Consider the following 21,255-nt stretch of genomic DNA (forward strand, 5'->3'; position numbering starts at 1 on the left):
GGGCTCATTGGACCCCGTTATCAGCTATGGGCCCCGAGTGACCTCTATAGGATCATTGCAACCCCGAGTACTGTCTATGGGGGTCCCCAGCATCCCCATTGTCACCTATAGGGGGTTTATGGCTCTCCCCTCATTGGAGGCTATGTAGGGCATTGGAACCCCCTTATGAGCTATGGGGGCTATGGGGCCCCAAGTGACCTCTATGGGATCATTGCAACCCCAAGTGCTGTCTATGGGGGTCCCCAGCATCGCCATTACCGTCTATGGGGGTCTGTGGGGCCCCCATTACCGTCTATGGGGGTCTGTGGGGCCCCCCGCCACCCACGTCCCCCCGTACCGGAAGGGGTACCCGAAGGTGATGGTGATGTCGGGGGCGCTGCGGTTGGGGGGGGGGCACTCGATGCTCAGCTCCAGCGACCCCGAGTACCCCCCACACGTGGCGAAGGCGAAGATGGAGAACACCTGGGGGGGGGACACCGAGCCCCATAGGGACCACAGGGACCCATAGGGACCCATAGAGCCCATAGGGATCCACAGAGCCCTTAGAGACCCATAGGGATCCATAGAGCCCATAGGGACCCATAGGCAGCCATAGAGCTCATGGGGACCCATAGAGCCCCATAAAGACCATAGAGACTATAGCCATCATAGAGAGCCATAGAGCCCCATAACCCCCCATAAAACCCCACAATAACCCCATAACCCCCATATAGCCACATATAATGCCCCATAGAGCCCCCTATAGAGCCCCATAACCCCCCCACATAACTCCCCCTATAACCCCATATAAACCCATAATTCCCATATAATGCCCCATATATCCCACCATAGAGCCCCATAACCCCCTCATAGGGCCCCATAACCCCCCCACATAACCCCACTATAACCTCCCATAGAGCCCCATAATGCCCCTATAACCCTCCCAGAGCCCCATAACCCCCCCATAGAGCCCCATAACTCCCCCACAGAGCCCCATATAACTCCCCCGGAACCCCACAGAGCCCCATAACCCCCCCCTCTATCCCTATATAAACCCCCCAATACCCCCCTCGTGTCCCCGGGATAATCCCAGCTTAAGGCGGGTGGCCCAGATGGGGGGGAGTGGCTATAGGGGGATAGATGGGGCTATATGGGGCTATGGGGGGGGGGTATGTGGGGCTAGGGGCAGGGCTATGGAGGGGTCTATGGGTGCTATGGGGTCTATAGAGCTCTATGGAGGGTGTCTAAGGGGTCTATGGGGCTCTCTATGGGGTCTTTGGGGTCTATAGAGCTCTATGGAGGGGTTCTAAGGCATCTATGGGGCGCTCTATGGGGGACTCTATGGGGCTCTGTGGTGGGTCTATGGGGATCTATAGAGTCTGTGGGGCACTCTATGGGGTCTATGGGGGTCTACAGGGTCTATGGGGGGCTCTATGGGGGTCTAAGGAGGTCTATAGGGTCTATGGGGGTCTATGGGGCACTCTGGAGGCTCTATGGGGGGCACTCACCCACTCCAGGACCTTGATGAAGCCCAGGGGCTCCTTCAGGACCCGGAACTGGCCCCGGGCCACGAACTGGGGGGGGGAGGGGGGGGGTTCAGAGGAGGGGGGGGCACCCCCAAGTGTGACCCCCCAAGGACAGTGCGGGGGGGGGAGCTGTGACCTCACACGTGATGCGATGCTGACGTCACAAACCGCCCCCCCTTATTGCTGCATCATCTCCCCCCCCCCCCCAGGGATGCTGCGGTTCCTCCCCCCACCCCCCCAAGGGCAAACCCCCCCCCCATCCCCTCCATCCCCCCCATTCCATTGAGTTCACCCCCCCAGACCCAAACCGAGGCTGCCCCCCCCCCCAAATCCGTTGCCCCCCATTCAATTCCCCCTCCCCAACGCCCCCATTCATTGAGGACCCCCCCAGGGTGGGGGTGGCAGCGACCCCGTTTTGGGGCTGGGGGGGAGATGTGGGGCTGGGGGGGGTCCCTATGTGGGGCTGGGGGGGTCCCTATGTGGGGGTCGCGGGTTGGGGGGGTCCCACCTGGTTCAGCATCTCCATCCTGCGGGCTCGGGGCGACGCAGCGCGGCGGGGGGGGAGCGGCGCGGGCTGGAACAGCCGCGGGGGGGGGGGGGGGAGAGGGGGAGGGAACAGCGGCGCGTGCGCGGAGGGAGGGAGGAGGGAAGAGCCGCGGCGGCGGGGGGGAGAGAGCTGCGCATGTGCGGGGCTGGGAGTGGGAAGGGCGGAAGTGACGTCTGAAGGCGGCGGCGCCGCCATCTTGAGAGAGGGAAAAATGGGAGAATTGAGGGGAAATTGGGAAAAATTGGGGAGAATGGGAGGAAATTTGGAAAAACTGAAGAGCATGGGGAAAATTTGGGAGAAATCTGGGGAAAATTGTAGAAAGTGTGGGAGAATGGGAAAAAATTGGAAAAATCAAAGAAAATGGGGAAAATTTGGGAAAAAATGGGAGAAATCTGGGGAAAATGGGAGAGAGTGTGAGAAAATGGGAAAAAATAGGAGAATGGGAAAAATGGGGGAAATTGGAAAAATTGGGAGAAAACGGAAGAAATCTGGGGGAAAGTGTGAGAAAATGGAGAAAATTGGGAAAATGGGAGAAAAATTTTAAAAATTGAAAAAAATAGGGAAAATTGGAGAAAATGGGAAAAAATCAGGAAAAAATGGGAGAAATCTGGGGAAAATTAGGAGAAGATTTGGAAAAATTGAAGAAAATGGGGAAAATCGGTAAATTTTGAGAGAAACTGGGAGAAATTTGGAAAAATTGGAGAAAATAAAGGAAAATTGGGGGGAAATGGGGAGAGCCGGGGGAATCAGATGGGGAAATGGGGCCGGAGGGGGCCCCACATCTCCCCATGGGGGGGTCCCGCCGTGGGGCGCCCCCAGCCCCACACTGACCCTTCCAGCGCTGCCCGGGGGCGGGGCCTGGTCCCACTCTCGCCAATCAGAGCGCTGGCCCAGCCCCTCCCGCCCTTTTCCAGCCAATCAGAGCGCGGCGCAGCCTCACTCTGCTTCCCCCTCCCCGGCGCCGTTTGAAATCGCTGACGTCACGGCGGCCACGCCCTCCTCCCCGTCCCGCGCGCTGATTGGCCGCCGCCGCTCTCCCGCCTTCTTTTGATTGGCCCCTCCGGGTTCTCCCTCCCCTCTCACCCCCCCCCCCGATGACGTCATTCTCCCCCGCCGCGATTGGAGGACGCGCTGCCAAGCCCCTCCCTCCCTTCTGATTGGCTCTGGCGATCGCGGGAACGGGACGGGGGCGGGGCTTATGGGACACTCGAGGAAACCCACGGGGCTACCGCTGAGGCTCATGGGATGGTGGAGGACCCCCATTGGCGGTCATGGGACACTGGAGGACCCCATTGGGCTGCCCCAGAGGCTCATGGGATGGTGGAAGACCCCATAGGCGCTCATGGGACGCTGGAGGACCCCCCCGGGCTGCCCCCGAGGCTCATGGGACGCTGGAGGACCCCCATTGGATTGCCCCCGAGGCTCATGGGACACTGGAGGACCCCCATTGGATTGCCCCTGAGGCTCATGGGACACTGGAGGACCTCCATAGGCGCTCATGGGACACTGGAGGACCCCATTGGGCTGCCCCAGAGGCTCATGAGATGGTGGAAGACCCCATAGGCGCTCATGGGACGCTGGAGGACCCCCCCGGGCTGCCCCCGAGGCTCATGGGACGCTGGAGGACCCCCATTGGATTGCCCCGGAGGCTCATGGGACACTGGAGGACCCCCATAGGCGCTCATGGGACACTGGAGGACCCCCATTGGATTGCCCCGGAGGCTCATGGGACGCTGGAGGACCCCCATAGGCGCTCATGGGATGCTGGAGGACCCCATTGGATTGCCCCCGAGGCTCATGGGACTCTGGAGGACCCCCATAGGCACTCATGGGACACTGGAGGACCCCCATTGGATTGCCCCGGAGGCTCATGGGACTCTGGAGGACCCCCATTGGATTGCCCCTGAGGCTCATGGGACGCTGGAGGACCCCCATAGGCGCTCATGGGACACTGGAGAACCCCCATAGGCGCTCATGGGACGCTGGAGGACCCCATTGGATTGCCCCCGAGGCTCATGGGACACTGGAGGACCCCCATAGGCGCTCATGGGACGCTGGAGGACTCGGAGCTCTTTATTGGCCGCTCTAGGCGGGCGCCACGGAGGAGTTGGAGACCGAGGAGACCTCGGTGCGGGACGTGGAGACCTCGGAGCCGTCGTCGACCTTCTTCCCGAAGAGCTGCAGGATGCAGTTCCGGAACTGCGCGAGCCCCGGGTCAGCGCCGCGGGGCCAGAGCCGGACCCACACACACAGACACGGACCCACACACACAGACACGGACCCACAGACACAGCCCCGCACCCACAGCCACAGCCCCGCACCCACAGCCACAGCCCCAGACCCACAGACACAGCCCTGGACCCACAGACACAGCCCCAGACCCACAGACACAGCCCTGGACCCACAGACACAGCCCCAGACCCACAGACACAGCCCTGGCCCCACAGCTCCCAGCCCCACAGACCCCAGCCCTGCCGTAGCTCCCAGCTCTAAGCTCCGTGTCCCATCTCCATCACGTCCATCTCTGACCTCCCTTCTCCATCTCCACCTCCTGTCTTCATCACCTCCATCTCCCACCTCCATCACCTCAATCGTCTCCATCTCCCATCTCCATCATCCCCATGTCCCACCTCCATCTCCTACCCCCATCTCCATCACCCCCATCTCCATCACCTCCATCTCCATGTCCCGCCTCCAGTCCCATGTCCTGTCTCCATCATCCCCATCTCCACCATCTCGATCATCTCCACCTTCTGTTTCCATCACCTCCATCTCCAATCTCCATCATCCCCATGTCCCATCTCCACCTTTCTCCCATCTCAACCTCCCATTTCCCATCTCCATCACCCCCATCTCTTATCCCCATCTCCATCATCTTGATCATCTCCACCTCTCATCTCCATCACCTCCATCTCCATCATCCCCATGTCCCATCTCCACCTCTGTCTCCCATCTCCATCACCTCCATCTCCTATCCCCATCTCCACATCCCCATCTCCCATCACCTCCATCTCCATCTTCATCACCTCCATCATCTCCACCTCCCATCTCCATCACCTCCATCTCCATCGTCCCCTACCTCCATCTCCATCATCCCCATTTCCCGTCTCCATCATCCCCACATCCCATGTCCATCATCTCCATCTCCTCTCCCCATCTCCCATCTCCATCATCCCCATGTCCCATCTCCACCTCTGTCTCCCATCTCCATCACCTCCATCTCCTATCCCCATCTCCACATCCCCATCTCCCATCACCTCCATCTCCATCTCCATCACCTCCATCATCTCCACCTCCCATCTCCATCACCTCCATCTCCATCGTCCCCCACCTCCATCTCCATCATCCCCATGTCCCATCTCCATCATCCCCACATCCCATGTCCATCATCTCCATCTCCTCTCCCCATCTCCCATCTCCATCGTCCCCATGTCCCGTCTCCATCATCCCCACATCCCATGTCCATCATCTCCATCTCCTCTCCCCATCTCCCATCTCCATCATCCCCATGTCCCAACTCCACCTCTGTCTCCCATCCCCATCACCTCCATCTCCTATCCCCATCTCCATCACCTCCATCATCTCCACCTCCCATCCCCATCACCTCCACCTCCTATCCCCATCTCCATCACCTCCATCACCTCCATCATCTCCATGTCCCATCTCCATCACCTCCATCACCTCCACCATCCCCACATCCCATCTCCTCTCCCCAACTCCATCATCCCCATCACCTCCACCATCCCCATGTCCCATCTCCACCTCCCATCCCCATCACCTCCATCATCCCCATGTCCCACCTCCATCACCTCCACCATCTCCACCATCCCCATGTCCCATTTCCTATCCCCATCTCCATCACCTCCATCACCTCCATCATCTCCACCTCCCATCCCCATCACCTCCATCTCCTATCCCCATCTCCATCACCTCCATCACCTCCATCATCTCCACCTCCCATCTCCATCACCTCCATCTCCTCTCCCCGTCTCCATCACCTCCATCACCTCCATCATCTCCATGTCCCATCTCCTCTCCCCAACTCCATCATCCCCATCACCTCCACCATCCCCACATCCCATCTCCTCTTCCCAACTCCATCATCCCCATCACCTCCATCATCCCCATGTCCCACCTCCATCACCTCCACCATCTCCACCATCCCCACATCCCATCTCCTCTCCCCGTCTCCATCACCTCCATCACCTCCACCATCCCCATGTCCCACCTCCATCACCTCCACCATCTCCACCATCCCCATGTCCCATTTCCTATCCCCATCCCCATCACCTCCATCACCTCCACCATCCCCACATCCCATCTCCTCTCCCCAACTCCATCATCCCCATCACCTCCACCATCCCCATGTCCCACCTCCACCACCTCCACCCCCCCATCCGCACCCCCACGCGCCCCCCACCTGTCTGTTCATGAACACGTAGATGATGGGGTTGTAGATGGTGGCGCTCTTGGCGAAGTATGCGGGGAGCGCGGCGGCCAGCGGGTGGAAGGCGTAGCCGGGGTTGGCGGCGGCGAAGCAGGCGAAGATGGTGTAGGGCCCCCAGCAGAAGCAGTAGGCCAGGATCATCACCACCACCATGCGCGACACCTCCCGCTCCGCCTTCTGCGTCGACTCCGACTCCTTCTGCTGCGCCGCCACCTGCGGGGACAGCCGGCAATGGGGGGCGCCGTGGGGCTCCGCGCTCGCTCGCGAGGCTCTCTGGGCCTGGATGTGTCTCTAGGGGGCGTTATCAATCTCTATGGTGGCGATGGGGTTCTCTGGGTCTCTGTGGTCTTGATGAGTCTCTAGGGGGCGCTATGGGTCTCTAGGGCACGCTATCGCTCTGTATGGTAGCTATGAGGCTCGCTGTGTCTCTATGCGTCTCTGCTCTCTATGGGTCGCTGTGGGTCACATGGCGTGGAAGGCCAGCCACGCTATGGGTCACTATGGGGTGCTACGGGTCAGGCTATAGGTCTCTATGGGTTGCTGTGGGTCACTCAGGGTGCAGATGGCCAGCCACACTATAGGTCTCTGTGGGTGCTATGGGTCGCTATGGGTCTCTATGGGGGCTGTGGGTCGCTATGGGTCTCTATGGGGGCTGTGGGTCACTCATGGCGCGGATGGCCAGCCACACTATGGGTCAATATGGGTGCTATGGGTCATGCTATGGGTCTCTCTGGGTCTCTCTGGGGGCTGTGGGTCACTCACGGCGCGGATGGCCAGCCACACTATGGGTCACTATGGGTGCTATGGGTCGCTATGGGTCTCTCTAGGGGCTGTGGGTCACTCACGGCGTGGATGGCCAGCCACACTATGGGTCACTATGGGTCTCTATGGGTCGCTATGGGTCTCTATGGGTCGCTATGGGTCTCTCTGGGGGCTGTGGGTCACTCACGGCGCGGATGGCCAGCCACACTATGGGTCACTATGGGTGCTATGGGTCGCTATGGGTCTCCCTGGGGGCTGTGGGTCACTCACGGCGCGGATGGCCAGCCACACTTGCAGGTAGCAGAGGATGATGATGGAGAGCGGGAGGAAGCAGCAGGTCACCATGAGCACCACCATGTAGGACTGCACCCCCGGGTCCGAGCTGCCGCTGAACACGTCGGGGCCGCACGAGGTCTTCAGCCCGTGGGGCCAGTACCTGCAGCGACCCCCAAGCGCTATGGGTCACTGTGGGTCACTGTGGGTCACGCTATGGGTGACTATGGGTAACACTGTGGGTCACACTATTGGTCTCTATGGGTTACTAAGGGTCACTATGAGTCACACTATGGATCACCATGGGTCACAATATGGGCCACTATGGGTCACACTGCGGGTCTCTATGGGTCACTATAGGTCACGCTATGGGTTGCTATGGGTCACTATGCATCACACTATGGGGTCACTATGGGTCACACTCTGGGTCTCTATGGGCCACACTATGGGGTCCCTATGGGTCACACTATGGGTTGCTGTGGGTCACACTATGGGTCTCTATGGGCCACACTATGGGTCCCTGTGGGTCACACTCTGGGTCGCTGTGGGTCACACTATGGGTCTCTCTGGGTCGCTGTGGGTCACACTCTGGGTCCCTATGGGTCACACTATGGGTCTCTCTGGGTCGCTGTGGGTCACACTCTGGGTCCCTATGGGTCACACTCTGGGTCCCTATGGGTCACACTCTGGGTCGCTGTGGGTCACACTCTGGGTCGCTGTGGGTCAGCCCCACCTGCTCCAGCCGAAGATGGGCGGCGCGGTCCAGGCGCAGCTCCAGACCCAGGAGAAGACGATCCCGGCCACGGCGAGCTTCCCGTCGAACTTGATGTTCCCGAAGGGTTTGCACACCACGAACCAGCGCTCCCAGGAGATGATGGCCAAGGACCAGAGCGCCGTGATGCCTGCGGCACAGGGAGACAGGCCGTAGAGAACGGAGAGAACGGAGAGAACGGAGAGAGAATGGAGAGAACGGAGAGAATGGAGAGAATGGAGAGAGACCATAGAGACATCAGAGACCATAGAGAGAACGGAGAGAACGGAGAGAACGGAGAGAATGGAGAGAGACCATAGAGACATCAGAGACCAGAGAGAGAACGGAGAGACCGGAGAGAATGGAGAGACCGGAGAGAACGGAGAGAATGGAGAGAGACCATAGAGACATCAGAGACCATAGAGAGAACGGAGAGAACGGAGAGAACGGAGAGAATGGAGAGAGACCATAGAGACATCAGAGACCATAGAGAGAACGGAGAGAACGGAGAGAACGGAGAGAATGGAGAGAGACCATAGAGACATCAGAGACCATAGAGAGAACGGAGAGAACGGAGAGAACGGAGAGAATGGAGAGAGACCATAGGGACATCAGAGACCATAGAGAGAACGGAGAGAACGGAGAGAATGGAGAGAGACCATAGAGACATCAGAGACCATAGAGAGAACGGAGAGAGAATGGAGAGAGAATGGAGAGACCGGAGAGAACGGAGAGAATGGAGAGAATGGAGAGAGACCATAGAGACATCAGAGACCATAGAGAGAACGGAGAGAACGGAGAGAACGGAGAGACCGGAGAGAGACCATAGAGACATCAGAGACCATAGAGAGAACGGAGAGAACGGAGAGACCGGAGAGAATGGAGAGAATGGAGAGAACGGAGAGACCGGAGAGAGACCATAGAGACATCAGAGACCATAGAGAGAACGGAGAGAGAATGGAGAGAGAATGGAGAGACCGGAGAGAACGGAGAGAATGGAGAGACCGGAGAGAACGGAGAGAATGGAGAGACCATAGAGAGACCGGAGAGAACGGAGAGACCGGAGAGAGATCATAGAGAGAATGGAGAGAGACCAGAGAGACACCGGAGAGACAGACCCCCAAAACCATAGAGACCAGAGAGAGACCAGAGAGGGACCAGAGAGAGAGCAGAGACCATAGAGAGACCAGAGAGACACTGATAGAGAGACCAAAGGGGCCCCACAGCTCTGCCCCATTGCTCACCCCCACATCTCCCATGCCCCCCATTGCTCACCCCCTGGCTCACCCCCACATACCCCCCCTCCAGCTCACCCCACTGCTCACCCCCATTGCTCTTCCCCATTTCTCACCCCCATTGCTCTCCCCCATTTCTCTCCCCCATTTCTCACCCCCATTTCTCACCCCCATTTCTCTCCCCCATTTCTCACCCCCATTTCTCACCCCCATTTCTCACCCCCATTTCTCTCCCCCATTTCTCTCCCCCATTTCTCTCCCCCATTTCTCACCCCCATTTCTCACCCCCATTTCTCTCCCCCATTTCTCACCCCCATTTCTCTCCCCCATTTCTCACCCCCATTTCTCACCCCCATTGCTCTCCCCCATTTCTCACCCCCATTTCTCACCCCCATTTCTCTCCCCCATTTCTCTCCCCCATTTCTCACCCCCATTTCTCTCCCCCATTTCTCACCCCCATTTCTCTCCCCCATTTCTCACCCCCATTTCTCACCCCCATTTCTCTCCCCCATTTCTCACCCCCATTTCTCTCCCCCATTTCTCACCCCCATTTCTCACCCCCATTTCTCTCCCCCATTTCTCTCCCCCATTTCTCACCCCCATTTCTCACCCCCATTTCTCTCCCCCATTTCTCACCCCCATTTCTCTCCCCCATTTCTCACCCCCATTTCTCTCCCCCATTTCTCACCCCCATTTCTCTCCCCCATTTCTCACCCCCATTTCTCACCCCCATTTCTCACCCCCATTTCTCTCCCCCATTTCTCACCCCCATCGCTCTCCCCCATCGCTCTCCCCCATTTCTCACCCCCATTTCTCTCCCCCATTTCTCACCCCCATTTCTCACCCCCATTTCTCACCCCCATTTCTCTCCCCCATTTCTCACCCCCATTTCTCTCCCCCATTGCTCTCCCCCATTTCTCACCCCCATTTCTCACCCCCGTTTCTCACCCCCGTTTCTCTCCCCCATTTCTCACCCCCATTTCTCACCCCCATTTCTCACCCCCATTTCTCACCCCCATTTCTCTCCCCCATTTCTCTCCCCCATTGCTCTCCCCCCGTGTCCCCCGCCCCGCTCACCGCAGGCGCTGACGGTGTAGCCCTCGATGACGCAGAGCGGGTGCCCCAGCACGAAGTAGCCGAAGATCTGGTTGACGACGCTGATGGTGCTGGCGATGAGCGTCTCGCCCAGGTCGGCCAGCGCCAGGTTCACCAGGATCCAGTTGAGGGGGTGCCGCAGCTTCTTGAAGCGCCACGTGGCCGCCAGCACCAGCCCGTTGGTGAACACCGACGCCAGCACCACGAAGATCATCCAGAGCGACGTCACGTTGTACACCCACCGCGGCGCGATGTGGTAGTTGGGGCCGTCGAAGGGGCCTGCGGGGTGGGGCGGCGCGGGTCAGACCCATGGACACACACAGTGACCCATAGACGCACACAGTGACCCATGGACACATACAGTGACCCATAGATACACACAGTGACCCACACAGTGACCCATAGATACACACAGTGACCCATGGACACACACAGTGACCCACACAGTGACCCATAGACACACACAGTGACCCACACAGTGACCCATGGACGCACACAGTGACCCATAGATACACACAGTGACCCACACAGTGACCCATGGACACACACAGTGACCCATGGACACACACAGTGACCCACACAGTGACCCATGGACACACACAGTGACCCACACAGTGACCCATAGACACACACAGTGACCCACACAGTGACCCATGGACGCACACAGTGACCCATAGATACACACAGTGACCCACACAGTGACCCATGGACACACACAGTGACCCATGGACACACACAGTGACCCACACAGTGACCCATGGACACACACGGTGACCCACACAGTGACCCATAGACACACACAGTGACCCACACAGTGACCCATAGACACACACAGTGACCCATAGATACACACACAGTGACCCATAGATACACACACACATTGACCCAGAGCGCTGCCCCATAGACACGCACATGCACATTGACCCACAGCCAGACCCACAGCACTGCCCCATAGACACACACACAGACCCATAGCCAGACCCACAGCCAGACCCATAGACACGCACAGACCCACGCATTGCCCCATAGCACTGCCCCCCACCTTGCCCCCTTGCCCCCCGCTCCCCCCGGGCCCCACCGCGGGTGTTGTTGCTGTTGGTGTAGGTGAAGACGCTGTCGCGCGTCGTCTCCTCGTCCTCGTGCCGCCGCCGCGCCGCCATCACCGCCGGCCACGCGGCCGCCATGGGGCCGATGTGGGGTGCGGGGCTGCCGCTATGGGGCTGCTGCGGGGGGGCTGCAACGGCACCGCCGCGCTGCGTCACAGGCTCAATGTGGGGCAAAGGCGCTGCTGTGGGGCACAGCGCTGCTGTGGGGCACAGGGCCGCTGCTATAGGTCGCAGTCCGCTATAGCTCTCAATCCGCTATATGTCACAGCCCGCTACGGGTCGTAGTCCGCTATAGGTCACAGTCTTCTATGGGTCGCAGTCCGCTGTAGGTCACAGTCCTCTATGGGTCACGGTCCGCTATAGGTCGCAATCCACTGTAGGTCTCAGCCCGCTATGGGTCACAGCCAGCTACAGGTATCAGCCCACTATGGGTCACGGTCTGCTATGGGTCTCAGTCCGCTGTGGATCGCGGAGCCACTGTGGGTCACGGTGCCGGCGCCTCTTATACCCACCCCCCCGGATTACCCCCCCGCCCCCCAAGCGCTGAGCCCCCGAATTGGGCCATGTGGGGCAGAGCCCCCCCGGCCCGGCCCGGCCTCACCCCGCTTTGCGCTGATGGGATTGAGCTAATCCCGGCCTCCGCCATCCCCCCCCCAGACCCACACTTGGGGGGCAGCGCAGCAGCACCAGCGCCCTGGACCCACAGCGCAGGGCATCCTGCCCCATAGTGGGTGCTGCGACCCCTGCCCCATAACTGGGCTCTGTGACTCTCTTGCCCCATAGTGGGTGCTGGGGCCCTCCTGACCCACATATGGGGGTGATGAAACCTCCTTCCCCATAGCGGGTGCTGGGGCCCTACTGACCCACATATGGGGGTGATGAACCCCCCTGCCCCATAGCGGGTGCTGGGGCCTTCCTGACCCACATATGGGGGTGATGAACCCCCCTGCCCCATAGCGGGTGCTGGGGCCCTCCTGACCCACATATAGGGGGTGATGAGCCCCCCGCTGCCCCACAGCCAGTGCTGGACCTGACCTGCCCTAGAGCAGCGCTCTATGGCTCTCCTCTGCCCCACAGCAGGTGCTATGCCCCCCCACCCCGTAGCTGGGTTCTAAGGTCCCTCTCACCCCATAGTAGGGTGCCCCCCCCCCCATAAGCAGGCTCTATGACCCCCCCAGCCCCATAACCAGGCCCTATGATCCCCCACCCCATAACCAGGCTCTATGAGCCCCCTGTCCCATAACTGGGCTCTATGACCCCCCAGCCCCATAACCAGGCTCTATGAGCCCCTGACCCCATAGGCAGGTGCTAGCCCCATAACCAGGCTCTATGAGCCCCTGACCCCATAGGCAGGTGCTAGCCCCATAACCAGGCTCTATGATCCTCCCACCCCATAACCAGGCTCTATGGAGCCCCCCACCCCCTAGGGAGGTGCCAGCCCCATATCCGGGCTCTGATGTCCCTCTCACCCCATAGGCGGCTGCTGCCCGCCCCCTGCCCCACACCTGTGTTCAATGACCCTGCCCCATAACCGCGCTCTATGACCCCACCCCCCGCCCCCCAGCGAGTTCCGGCCCCCCCCCCCGGCGCGGGGCCAAGTGGGGCGCGGGGGGACCCCCCCGGTCCTAAAATAGCCCCGTCCCTAATGAGCAAATGGGGATTAATGGGGGGGGCGGGGGCCCCAAAACCCGCCCCTAATCCCCCCCCCTAAGCCGGATTGTCCGGTCGCTCCAGGGGAGCCCCATGGGGGGGATGCAGCGCCGTGGGGCAGGATGTGGGGAGCTATGGGGCAGTTATAGGTTGCTATGGGGCTGCTGTGGGGCAGTTATAGGGTGCTATGGGGCGCTATGGGGTGCTATGGGGTGCTATGGGGCTGCTGTGGGGCGTCGCAGGCTGCACGGAGCCACCACCAACCACCACGGGGATGCCTTCGGGACGCAGTGGGTCGCTATGGGGCTGCTGTGAGTCACTGTGGGGCACTTGTGGGGCGGTGTGGGGCACTGTGGGTCACTATGGGTCTCTGTTTCTCTATGGGGAGCTATGGGTCTCTATGAGGCACTATGCGTCTCTGTCTCTATGGGTCTCCCTGGGACGCTATGGGTCTCTATATGTCTCTATGGGGTACTATGGGTCTCCATGGGGTGCTATGTCTCTATGGAGCTCTGTGGGTCTCTGTGGGGTGCTATGGGTCTCTATGGGTCTCCACCGGCTGCTACGTGTCTCTCCGTCTCTATGGGTCTCTGTGAGTCTCTATGAGACACTATGGGACTCTATGGGTCTCCATGGGGTGCTATGGGTCTCTGTGTGTCTCTATGAGTCTCCATGGGGCGCTATGGGGCTCTATGAGTCTCCATGGGGCGCTATGGGGCCGTGCGACTGGAATTCCGCTTGTTCTGAGCTCTTTACACTGGAAAGAGCCCGGGACCAGCAGGACTCGGCCGCGCGGCCCCACTGCGGCACTTGGGGGGCACTTGGGGGGCAGGAGGCGCTTGGGAGGTACTGGAGACGCACTTGGGGTCAGGAAGCACTTGGTGGGCACTTGGGGGGCAGGAGGCACTTGTGGGTCTCGGGTTGCTCCCCGTGGGGCAGAGGTGGAGGCAGCGTCACCGCGTTTATTGCGGGGGGGGGGCTGTGTGTGTGTGTTTATGTACATCAGGATCCGTGGGGCTGCCCCACGGCGAGCGGCGGGGGGGGCTGACCCATGGCACCCCCAGCATCCCCCCTCCGGAGCCACACATCGCCCCAGGGGGCAGAGGATGCCGTGGGGCAGGGTCCAGTCGCGCCGTGGGTCCCGCGATGGGGCAGGCCCCGCCGTGGGTCCCGCTATGGGGCGGGTGAGACCTGGCTGCTGACGGCCGAGACCTGCGTGGCCTGGGAGGAGCCGGAGGCGTCGTCCTCGTCCGCCAGGGGGCTCCTCCCGCAGAACACGAGCTTCAGCATGCACGAGCGGAACTGGGGGGGCGTGACGTCATCGCCGCGGCTGTGACGTCATACAGACCCCCGCCCCACAGAGCGCCCCACAGAGACCCCATAGAAAGAGCCCCACAGACCCCCATAGAGCACCGAGAAAGCCCCATCGAGCCCCCACAGCCACCTCATAGACCCTCATAGAGCCCCACAGCCTCCCCATAGAGCCCCATAGAGCCCCACAGACTCCCCATAGAGCCCCATAGCCACCTCATAGACCCTCATAGAGCCCCACAGCCACCACAGAGACAACCATAGAGCCCCATAGAGCCCCATAGCCACCTCATAGACCCCCATAGAGCCCCATAGCCTCCCCATAGAGCCCCCATAGCCACCTCATAGACGCTCATAGAGCCCCATAGCCTCCCCATAGAGCCCCATAGCCACCCCATAGACCCTCATAGAGCCCCCATAGACACCTCATAGAGCCCCATAGAGCCCCATAGCCTCCCCATAGAGCCCCATAGCCACCCCATAGACCCTCATAGAGCCCCCATAGACACCTCATAGAGCCCCATAGAGCCCCATAGCCTCCCCATAGAGCCCCATAGCCACCCCATAGACCCTCATAGAGCCCCCATAGACACCTCATAGAGCCCCATAGAGCCCCATAGCCTCCCCATAGAGCCCCATAGCCACCCCATAGACCCTCGTAGAGCCCCCATAGACACCTCATAGAGCCCCATGGCCCCGCACAGACCCACCATAGACCCCCTGTGCACCCCATAGGCCCCCATAGCCTCCACAGCCCCTGTTGACGCCCCATTCCCCATAGTCCCTCTTGACGCCCATCCCCCGGTCCCTGTGACCCCCTCCCCTCCCCTCCCCCACCTGCTTGTTCATGAGCACGTAGATGACGGGGTTGTAAACGGTGGAGGCCTTGGAGAACACGGACGGGACGGAGGCGAGGGCGGGCTCGAGGGGGCGCCCGCGGTGCGAGACGGCCCAGAGGGCGAAGGCGGCGTAGGGCAGCCAGCACGTGAGGAAGCCCAGGACCATGACCACCACCATGCGCGTGACCTCGCGCTCCGCCTTCTGCGTGCTGGCGGACTGCTCCTGCTGCCGCGCCACCTGCAACGGGGGGCGCTATGGGGCGCTATGGGGCGCTATGGGGCAGCCAGACCCACAGCACCAACACTGACTGCTCCTGCTGCCGCGCCACCTGCAACGGGGGGCGCTATGGGGCGCTATGGGGCGCTATGGGGCAGCCGCACCCACAGCACCAACACTGACTGCTCCTGCTGCCGCGCCACCTGCAACGGGGGGCGCTATGGGGCGCTATGGGGCAGCCAGACCCACAGCACCAACACTGACTGCTCCTGCTGCCGCGCCACCTGCAACGGGGGGCGCTATGGGGCGCTATGGGGCAGCCAGACCCACAGCACCAACACTGACTGCTCCTGCTGCCGCGCCACCTGCAACGGGGGGCGCTATGGGGCGCTATGGGGCAGCCAGACCCACAGCACCAACACTGACTGCTCCTGCTGCCGCGCCACCTGCACGGGGGCAACGGGGCGCTATGGGGCAGCCAGACCCACAGCACCAACACTGACTGCTCCTGCTGCCGCGCCACCTGCAACGGGGGGCGCTATGGGGCGCTATGGGGCAGCCACACCCACAGCACCAACACTGACTGCTCCTGCTGCCGCGCCACCTGCAATGGGGCAGTGGGGCGCTATGGGGCGCTATGGGGCAGCCGCACCCACAGCACCAACACTGAGTGCTCCTGCTGCCGCGCCACCTGCAACGGGGGGCGCTATGGGGCGCTATGGGGCGCTATGGGGCAGCCGCACCCACAGCACCAACACTGAGTGCTCCTGCTGCCGCGCCACCTGCAATGGGGCAGTGGGGCGCTATGGGGTGTCCATGGAGCACTATGGGTCAGTGTGGCCGCCATGGGGCGCTGGGGGTCACCTTGCGCAGGGTGAGCAGCAGGCGGCCGTAGCAGAACACGATGATGCTCAGGGGGACGCCGAAGCAGAAGAGGAAGAGGAAGAGGACGTAGGACTCGTTGTGCCAGCGGTTGTTGGTCGTGTACCAGTCCGGGCCGCAGGAGCACTGCAGCCCCTCGGGGATGTACCTGGGGGGGACATGGGGCAACAGCGGGGAACACGGGGGAACATGGGATAACATGGGGGAACATGGGGTAACATGGGGTAACATGGGGGAACACGGGATAACATGGGATAACACAGGGGAACACGGGATAACACGGGGGAACACGGGGTAACATGGGATAACACGGGGGAACATGGGATAACACGGGGGAACACGGGGTAACATGGGATAACACGGGGGAACATGGGATAACATGGGGGAACATGGGGGGAACATGGGATAACATGGGGTAACATGGGGTAACACGGAATAACATGGGGTAACATAGGATAACATGGGGTAACATGGGATAATATGGGTTAACATTGGATAACATGGGATAACACGGGGTAACATGGGGATAACATGGGGTAAAATGGGATAACATGGGACAACATGGGATAAAATGGAACAACATGTGATAACGTGATAATATATGACAACATGTAATAACCTGTAATAGTATGCAACAACACAGAACAACATGTGACATGAGACGTGATAACATGTGTCAACATGTAATAACCTGTAATAGCACGCAACAACACAGAACAACATGTGACATGAGACGTGATAACATGTGTCAACATGTAATAACCTGTAATAGCACGCAACAACACAGAATAACATGAGACATGTGATAACGTGTCCACATGTAATAGCATGCAACATGTGCCAACATGCTCCAAAACGCAGCACCTCGCTCCCACACGTTCCAACACGCGCTCCTCCATGGTCCTACACGCGCTAAGACCTGAAGCCCCGCCCTTCGAGCCAGGCCCCTCCCCTCATCGAGCCCCGCCCCTCCACCCCTCAAGCGCCTCCCTTTCCTTCAAGCCCCGCCCCTTTCCCCGGGCCCCGCCCCTCTCCCCTCAGGCCCCGCCCGTTCCCTCAAGCCCCGCCCCTCTCCCCTCGGGCCCCGCCCCTACCGGCTCCAGCCCAGCAGCGGGGGCGCGGCCGCCGCCAGCCCGCAGGCCCAGGTGAGGGCGCAGCCGAGCAGGGCGTGCCCGGGCCGGAAGGAGAAGGAGCCCAGGGGCTTGCAGATAACCAGGAACCGCTCGAAGGCCACCACGGCCAGGGACCAAAGGCTCACCATGCCTGGGGTCACGGCATGGGGGCAGCGGGGTCACGGCATGGGGGGCAGCGGGGTCACGGCATGGGGGGCATGAAGGGGGTCACGGCATGGGGTCAGCGGGGTCACGGCATGGGGGCAGCGGGGGTCACGGCATGGGGGTCAGCGGGGGTCACGGCATGGGGGCAGCGGGGTCACGGCATGGGGGCAGCGGGGTCACGTCATGGGGGTCAGCGGGGGTCACGGCATGGGGGCAGCGGGGTCACGGCATGGGGGCAGCGGGGTCACGGCATGGGGGGCAGCGGGGGTCACGGCATGGGGTCATGAGGGGTCACGGCATGGGGGCATGAGGGGGTCACGGCATGGGGGCAGCGGGGGTCACGGCATGGGGGCAGCGGGGGTCACGGCATGGGGGCAGCGGGGGTCACGTCATGGGGGGCAGCGGGGGTCACGTCATGGGGGCAGCGGGGTCACGGCATGGGGGTCAGCAGGGGTCACGGCATGGGGGCAGCGGGGTCACGGCATGGGGGGCATGAGGGGTCACGGCATGGGGGTCATGAGGGGTCACGTCATGGGGGTCATGAGGGGTCACGGCATGGGGGGCAGCGGGGTCACGGCATGGGGGGCAGCGGGGGTCACGGCATGGGGCAGCGGGGTCACGGCATGGGGGTCATGAGGGTCACGGCATGGGGGCAGCGGGGGTCACGGCATGGGGGTCATGAGGGGTCACGGCATGGGGGTCATGAGGGGGGTCACGTCATGGGGGACATCATGGGGACGTCATGGGGTACGTCATGAGGACGTCATGGGGACATCATGGGGACGTCATGGGTACATCATGGGGACGTCATTGGGACGTCATTGGGACATCATGGGGATGTCATGGGGACGTCATGGGTACGTCATGGGGACGTCATGAGGACGTCATGGGGACACATCATGGGACGTCATTGGGACGTCATTGGGACATCATGGGGGACGTCATGGGGACGTCATGGGTACGTCATGGGTATGTCATTGGGACATCATGGGGACATCATGGGGTACGTCATGGGGACGTCATGGGTATGTCATGGGGTACATGGAGGGATACATGAGGGGATACATGGGATACATCATGTGGTACATCATGGCGTGCATCATGGGATACGTCATGGGACACATGGGATACATGGGATACATGATGGGATACATGGGACATATGGCAGACATGGGAGATATGGGAGGTATGGGAGATACAGAATATATGGGATACAGGGATAGGGGGTACAGGGATATGGGATAGGGATAGCAACATGGGACAGGGAGACATGGATATGGGATATGGGACAGGGAGACATGAACATGGGATATGGGATAGGGAGACATGGACATGGGACAGGGAGACATGGACATGGGATATGGGATAGGGAGACATGGATATGGGATATGGGACAGGGAGACAAGGATATGGGATATGGGATATGGGACATGGACATGGGATAGGAAGACATGGATATGGGATATGGGACAGGGAGACATGGATACGGGATATGGGACAGGGAACATAGGACACAGGACACCAGCACAGTGACACCACAGCCACATTCATGTGTCCCCACCATCAACACCCTGCACACCCACGGCCCCAGCTCCCAACATCCCCATCACCAACACCCCCATTCCCCCCATTCCCATTCCCATCACCCACATCCCACAGCCTCCATTCCTAGCACCCCCATCCCCATCACCCCTGCCCCATCCCCACCATCTCCATCACCCTCATCCCCCCCATTCCCCACCCCAACATCTCCTTTCCCAACATCTCCATGCTCCTGTGTCCTTCTGCACCACATCCCATCCCCACATCACCCCCACCCCATCCCCACATCACCCCCACCCCATCCCCACATCACCCCCATCCCATCCCCATCACCCCCATCCCATTCCCCATCACCCCCATCCCATCCCCATGCCCCCATCCTATTCCTATTCACCACCATCCCATTCCCAACATCTCCATCCCATTCCCATCACCCCCACCCCATCCCTGTCACCCCCATCCCATCACCCCCATCCCCACCCCGCCCCACCCCACCCCATCCCCCCCCATCCCATCACCCCCATCCCCACCCCACCCCATCCCCATTTCCTTCCCCATCCCCACCCCATCACCCCCATTCCCACCTCACCCCACCCCACCCCATCCCATCCCCATCACATCCTCATCCCACCCCTTCCCCATCCCCACCCCATCCCCACCCCATCCCCATCCCATCCCCATCCCCACCCCATCACCCCCATTCCCACCCCACCCCACCCCATCCCCACCATCCCCACCCCACCCCATCCCCATCCTATCCCCATCCCCACCCCATCCCCACCACATCCCCACCCCACCCCACTCCATCCCCACCCCATCCCACCCCATCCACATCCTATCCCCATCCCCACCCCATCCACATCCTATCCCCACCCCATCCCCACCCCATCCCCACCCCACCCCATCACCCCCATTCCCACCCCATCACCCCCATTCCCACCCCCCCACCCCATCCCCATCCCCCACCCCACCCCATCCCCACCCCATCACCCCCATCCCCACCCCATCCCACCCCATCCCCACCCCATCCCCACCATCCCCACCCCACCCCATCCACATCCTATCCCCATCCCCACCCCATCCCCACCCCATCCCCACCCCACCCCATCCCCACCCCATCACCCCCATTCCCACCCCCCACCCCATCCCCACCATCCCCATCCCCAGCCCAGCGCCCCCTCCCCACCTCCGAGGGTGGCCATGAAGCCCTCCACCTTGCAGGCGGTGGGCCCCAGCACGAAGTAGGTGCTGGCGAAGCTGTAGGCGGCGGTGGTGGAGCCCACGAGCAGCACGAGCAGGTTGGCCAGGGCCAGGTTCACCAGGATGTAGTTGAGGTGCGAGCGGAGCTTGCGGAACCGCGCGGTGCAGGCGATGGTGAGCGCGTTCACCGGCACGCCCAGCGCCACCAGCGCCACCATGAAGGCGGCCATGGCCGCGAAGAGCCCCGCGCTGCCCAGGTGCGTCTGCGGCACCAGGAACGGGCTCAGCGCCGACGCGTTCCCCCCCGGCACGGGCACCGGCAGGAAGAAATCCTCGGGGAGGTCATCGGAGGGGGGCATGGCTGGGGGGGGGTGGGGGGGTTGGATTGGATGTGATGAATGGGGTGGGTTGGGATGGGATTGGGATGGGATGGGTGGGATGGATGGGATTGGTATGGGATGGATGGGATGGATGGGACGGGATTGGGATGGATGGGATTGGGATTGGGATGGGATGGATGGGATTGGGATGGGATGGGTGGGATGGATTGGATGGGATGGGATGGATGGGATGGATTGGGATGGGATGGATGGGATGGGATTGGGATGGATTGGGA

The 21,255-nt window shown here is 61.2% G+C and overlaps 3 protein-coding genes across 3 annotated transcripts; all 3 read right to left on the minus strand.

Moving 5' to 3' along the window:
* Positions 1-289: 289 nt before the first annotated feature.
* LOC133264631 (synaptophysin-like) lies at positions 290-2,101 on the minus strand (the record flags this gene model as incomplete). The annotated part of the gene is made up of 3 exons (XM_061444463.1): positions 2,014-2,101; positions 1,488-1,553; positions 290-462 (listed from the first exon to the last, which is right to left on the minus strand). Coding segments are annotated over exons 1-3 (257 nt in total), but the record flags the coding sequence as incomplete, so codon positions are not given.
* A 2,011-nt stretch (positions 2,102-4,112) lies between these two features.
* LOC133264630 (red-sensitive opsin) lies at positions 4,113-11,799 on the minus strand. Its single transcript, XM_061444462.1, has 6 exons — positions 11,694-11,799; positions 10,598-10,894; positions 8,268-8,436; positions 7,532-7,697; positions 6,473-6,712; positions 4,113-4,251 (listed from the first exon to the last, which is right to left on the minus strand). The coding sequence occupies exons 1-6, from the start codon at positions 11,797-11,799 to the stop codon at positions 4,138-4,140; spliced, it is 1,092 nt and encodes a 363-aa protein (XP_061300446.1). The 3' UTR covers positions 4,113-4,137.
* A 2,744-nt stretch (positions 11,800-14,543) lies between these two features.
* Positions 14,544-21,000, minus strand: LOC133264632 (blue-sensitive opsin-like). Its single transcript, XM_061444464.1, has 5 exons — positions 20,626-21,000; positions 17,715-17,883; positions 16,603-16,768; positions 15,520-15,759; positions 14,544-14,673 (listed from the first exon to the last, which is right to left on the minus strand). Exons 1-5 carry the CDS (start codon positions 20,996-20,998, stop codon positions 14,545-14,547), a joined length of 1,077 nt encoding a protein of 358 aa, XP_061300448.1. The 5' UTR covers positions 20,999-21,000; the 3' UTR covers position 14,544.
* Between the last annotated feature and the right edge of the window lie 255 nt (positions 21,001-21,255).

Source organism: Pezoporus flaviventris, unplaced genomic scaffold, assembly GCF_033815535.1.
Source record: "Pezoporus flaviventris isolate CSIRO_AGI_PZ_B2104156 unplaced genomic scaffold, CSIRO_AGI_Pfla_v1 ptg000898l, whole genome shotgun sequence".
Classification (NCBI taxonomy): Eukaryota; Metazoa; Chordata; class Aves; order Psittaciformes; family Psittacidae; genus Pezoporus; species Pezoporus flaviventris.

Excerpts from the sequence above, each read along its gene's own strand:
- LOC133264632 (XM_061444464.1), bottom strand. The coding sequence starts at position 20,998 with ATGCCCCCCTCCGATGACCTCCCCGAGGATTTCTTCCTGCCGGTGCCC. Across the intron at positions 16,769-17,714 it reads CCGCTGCTGGGCTGGAGCCG|GTACATCCCCGAGGGGCTGC; the intron begins GTAGGGGCGGGG and ends TGTCCCCCCCAG. Across the intron at positions 15,760-16,602 it reads TGCTGCTCACCCTGCGCAAG|GTGGCGCGGCAGCAGGAGCA; the intron begins GTGACCCCCAGC and ends CCCCCGTTGCAG.
- LOC133264630 (XM_061444462.1), bottom strand. The coding sequence starts at position 11,799 with ATGGCGGCCGCGTGGCCGGCGGTGATGGCGGCGCGGCGGCGGCACGAG. Across the intron at positions 8,437-10,597 it reads CTACACCGTCAGCGCCTGCG|GCATCACGGCGCTCTGGTCC; the intron begins GTGAGCGGGGCG and ends CCTGTGCCGCAG. Across the intron at positions 7,698-8,267 it reads CCCATCTTCGGCTGGAGCAG|GTACTGGCCCCACGGGCTGA; the intron begins GTGGGGCTGACC and ends GGGTCGCTGCAG.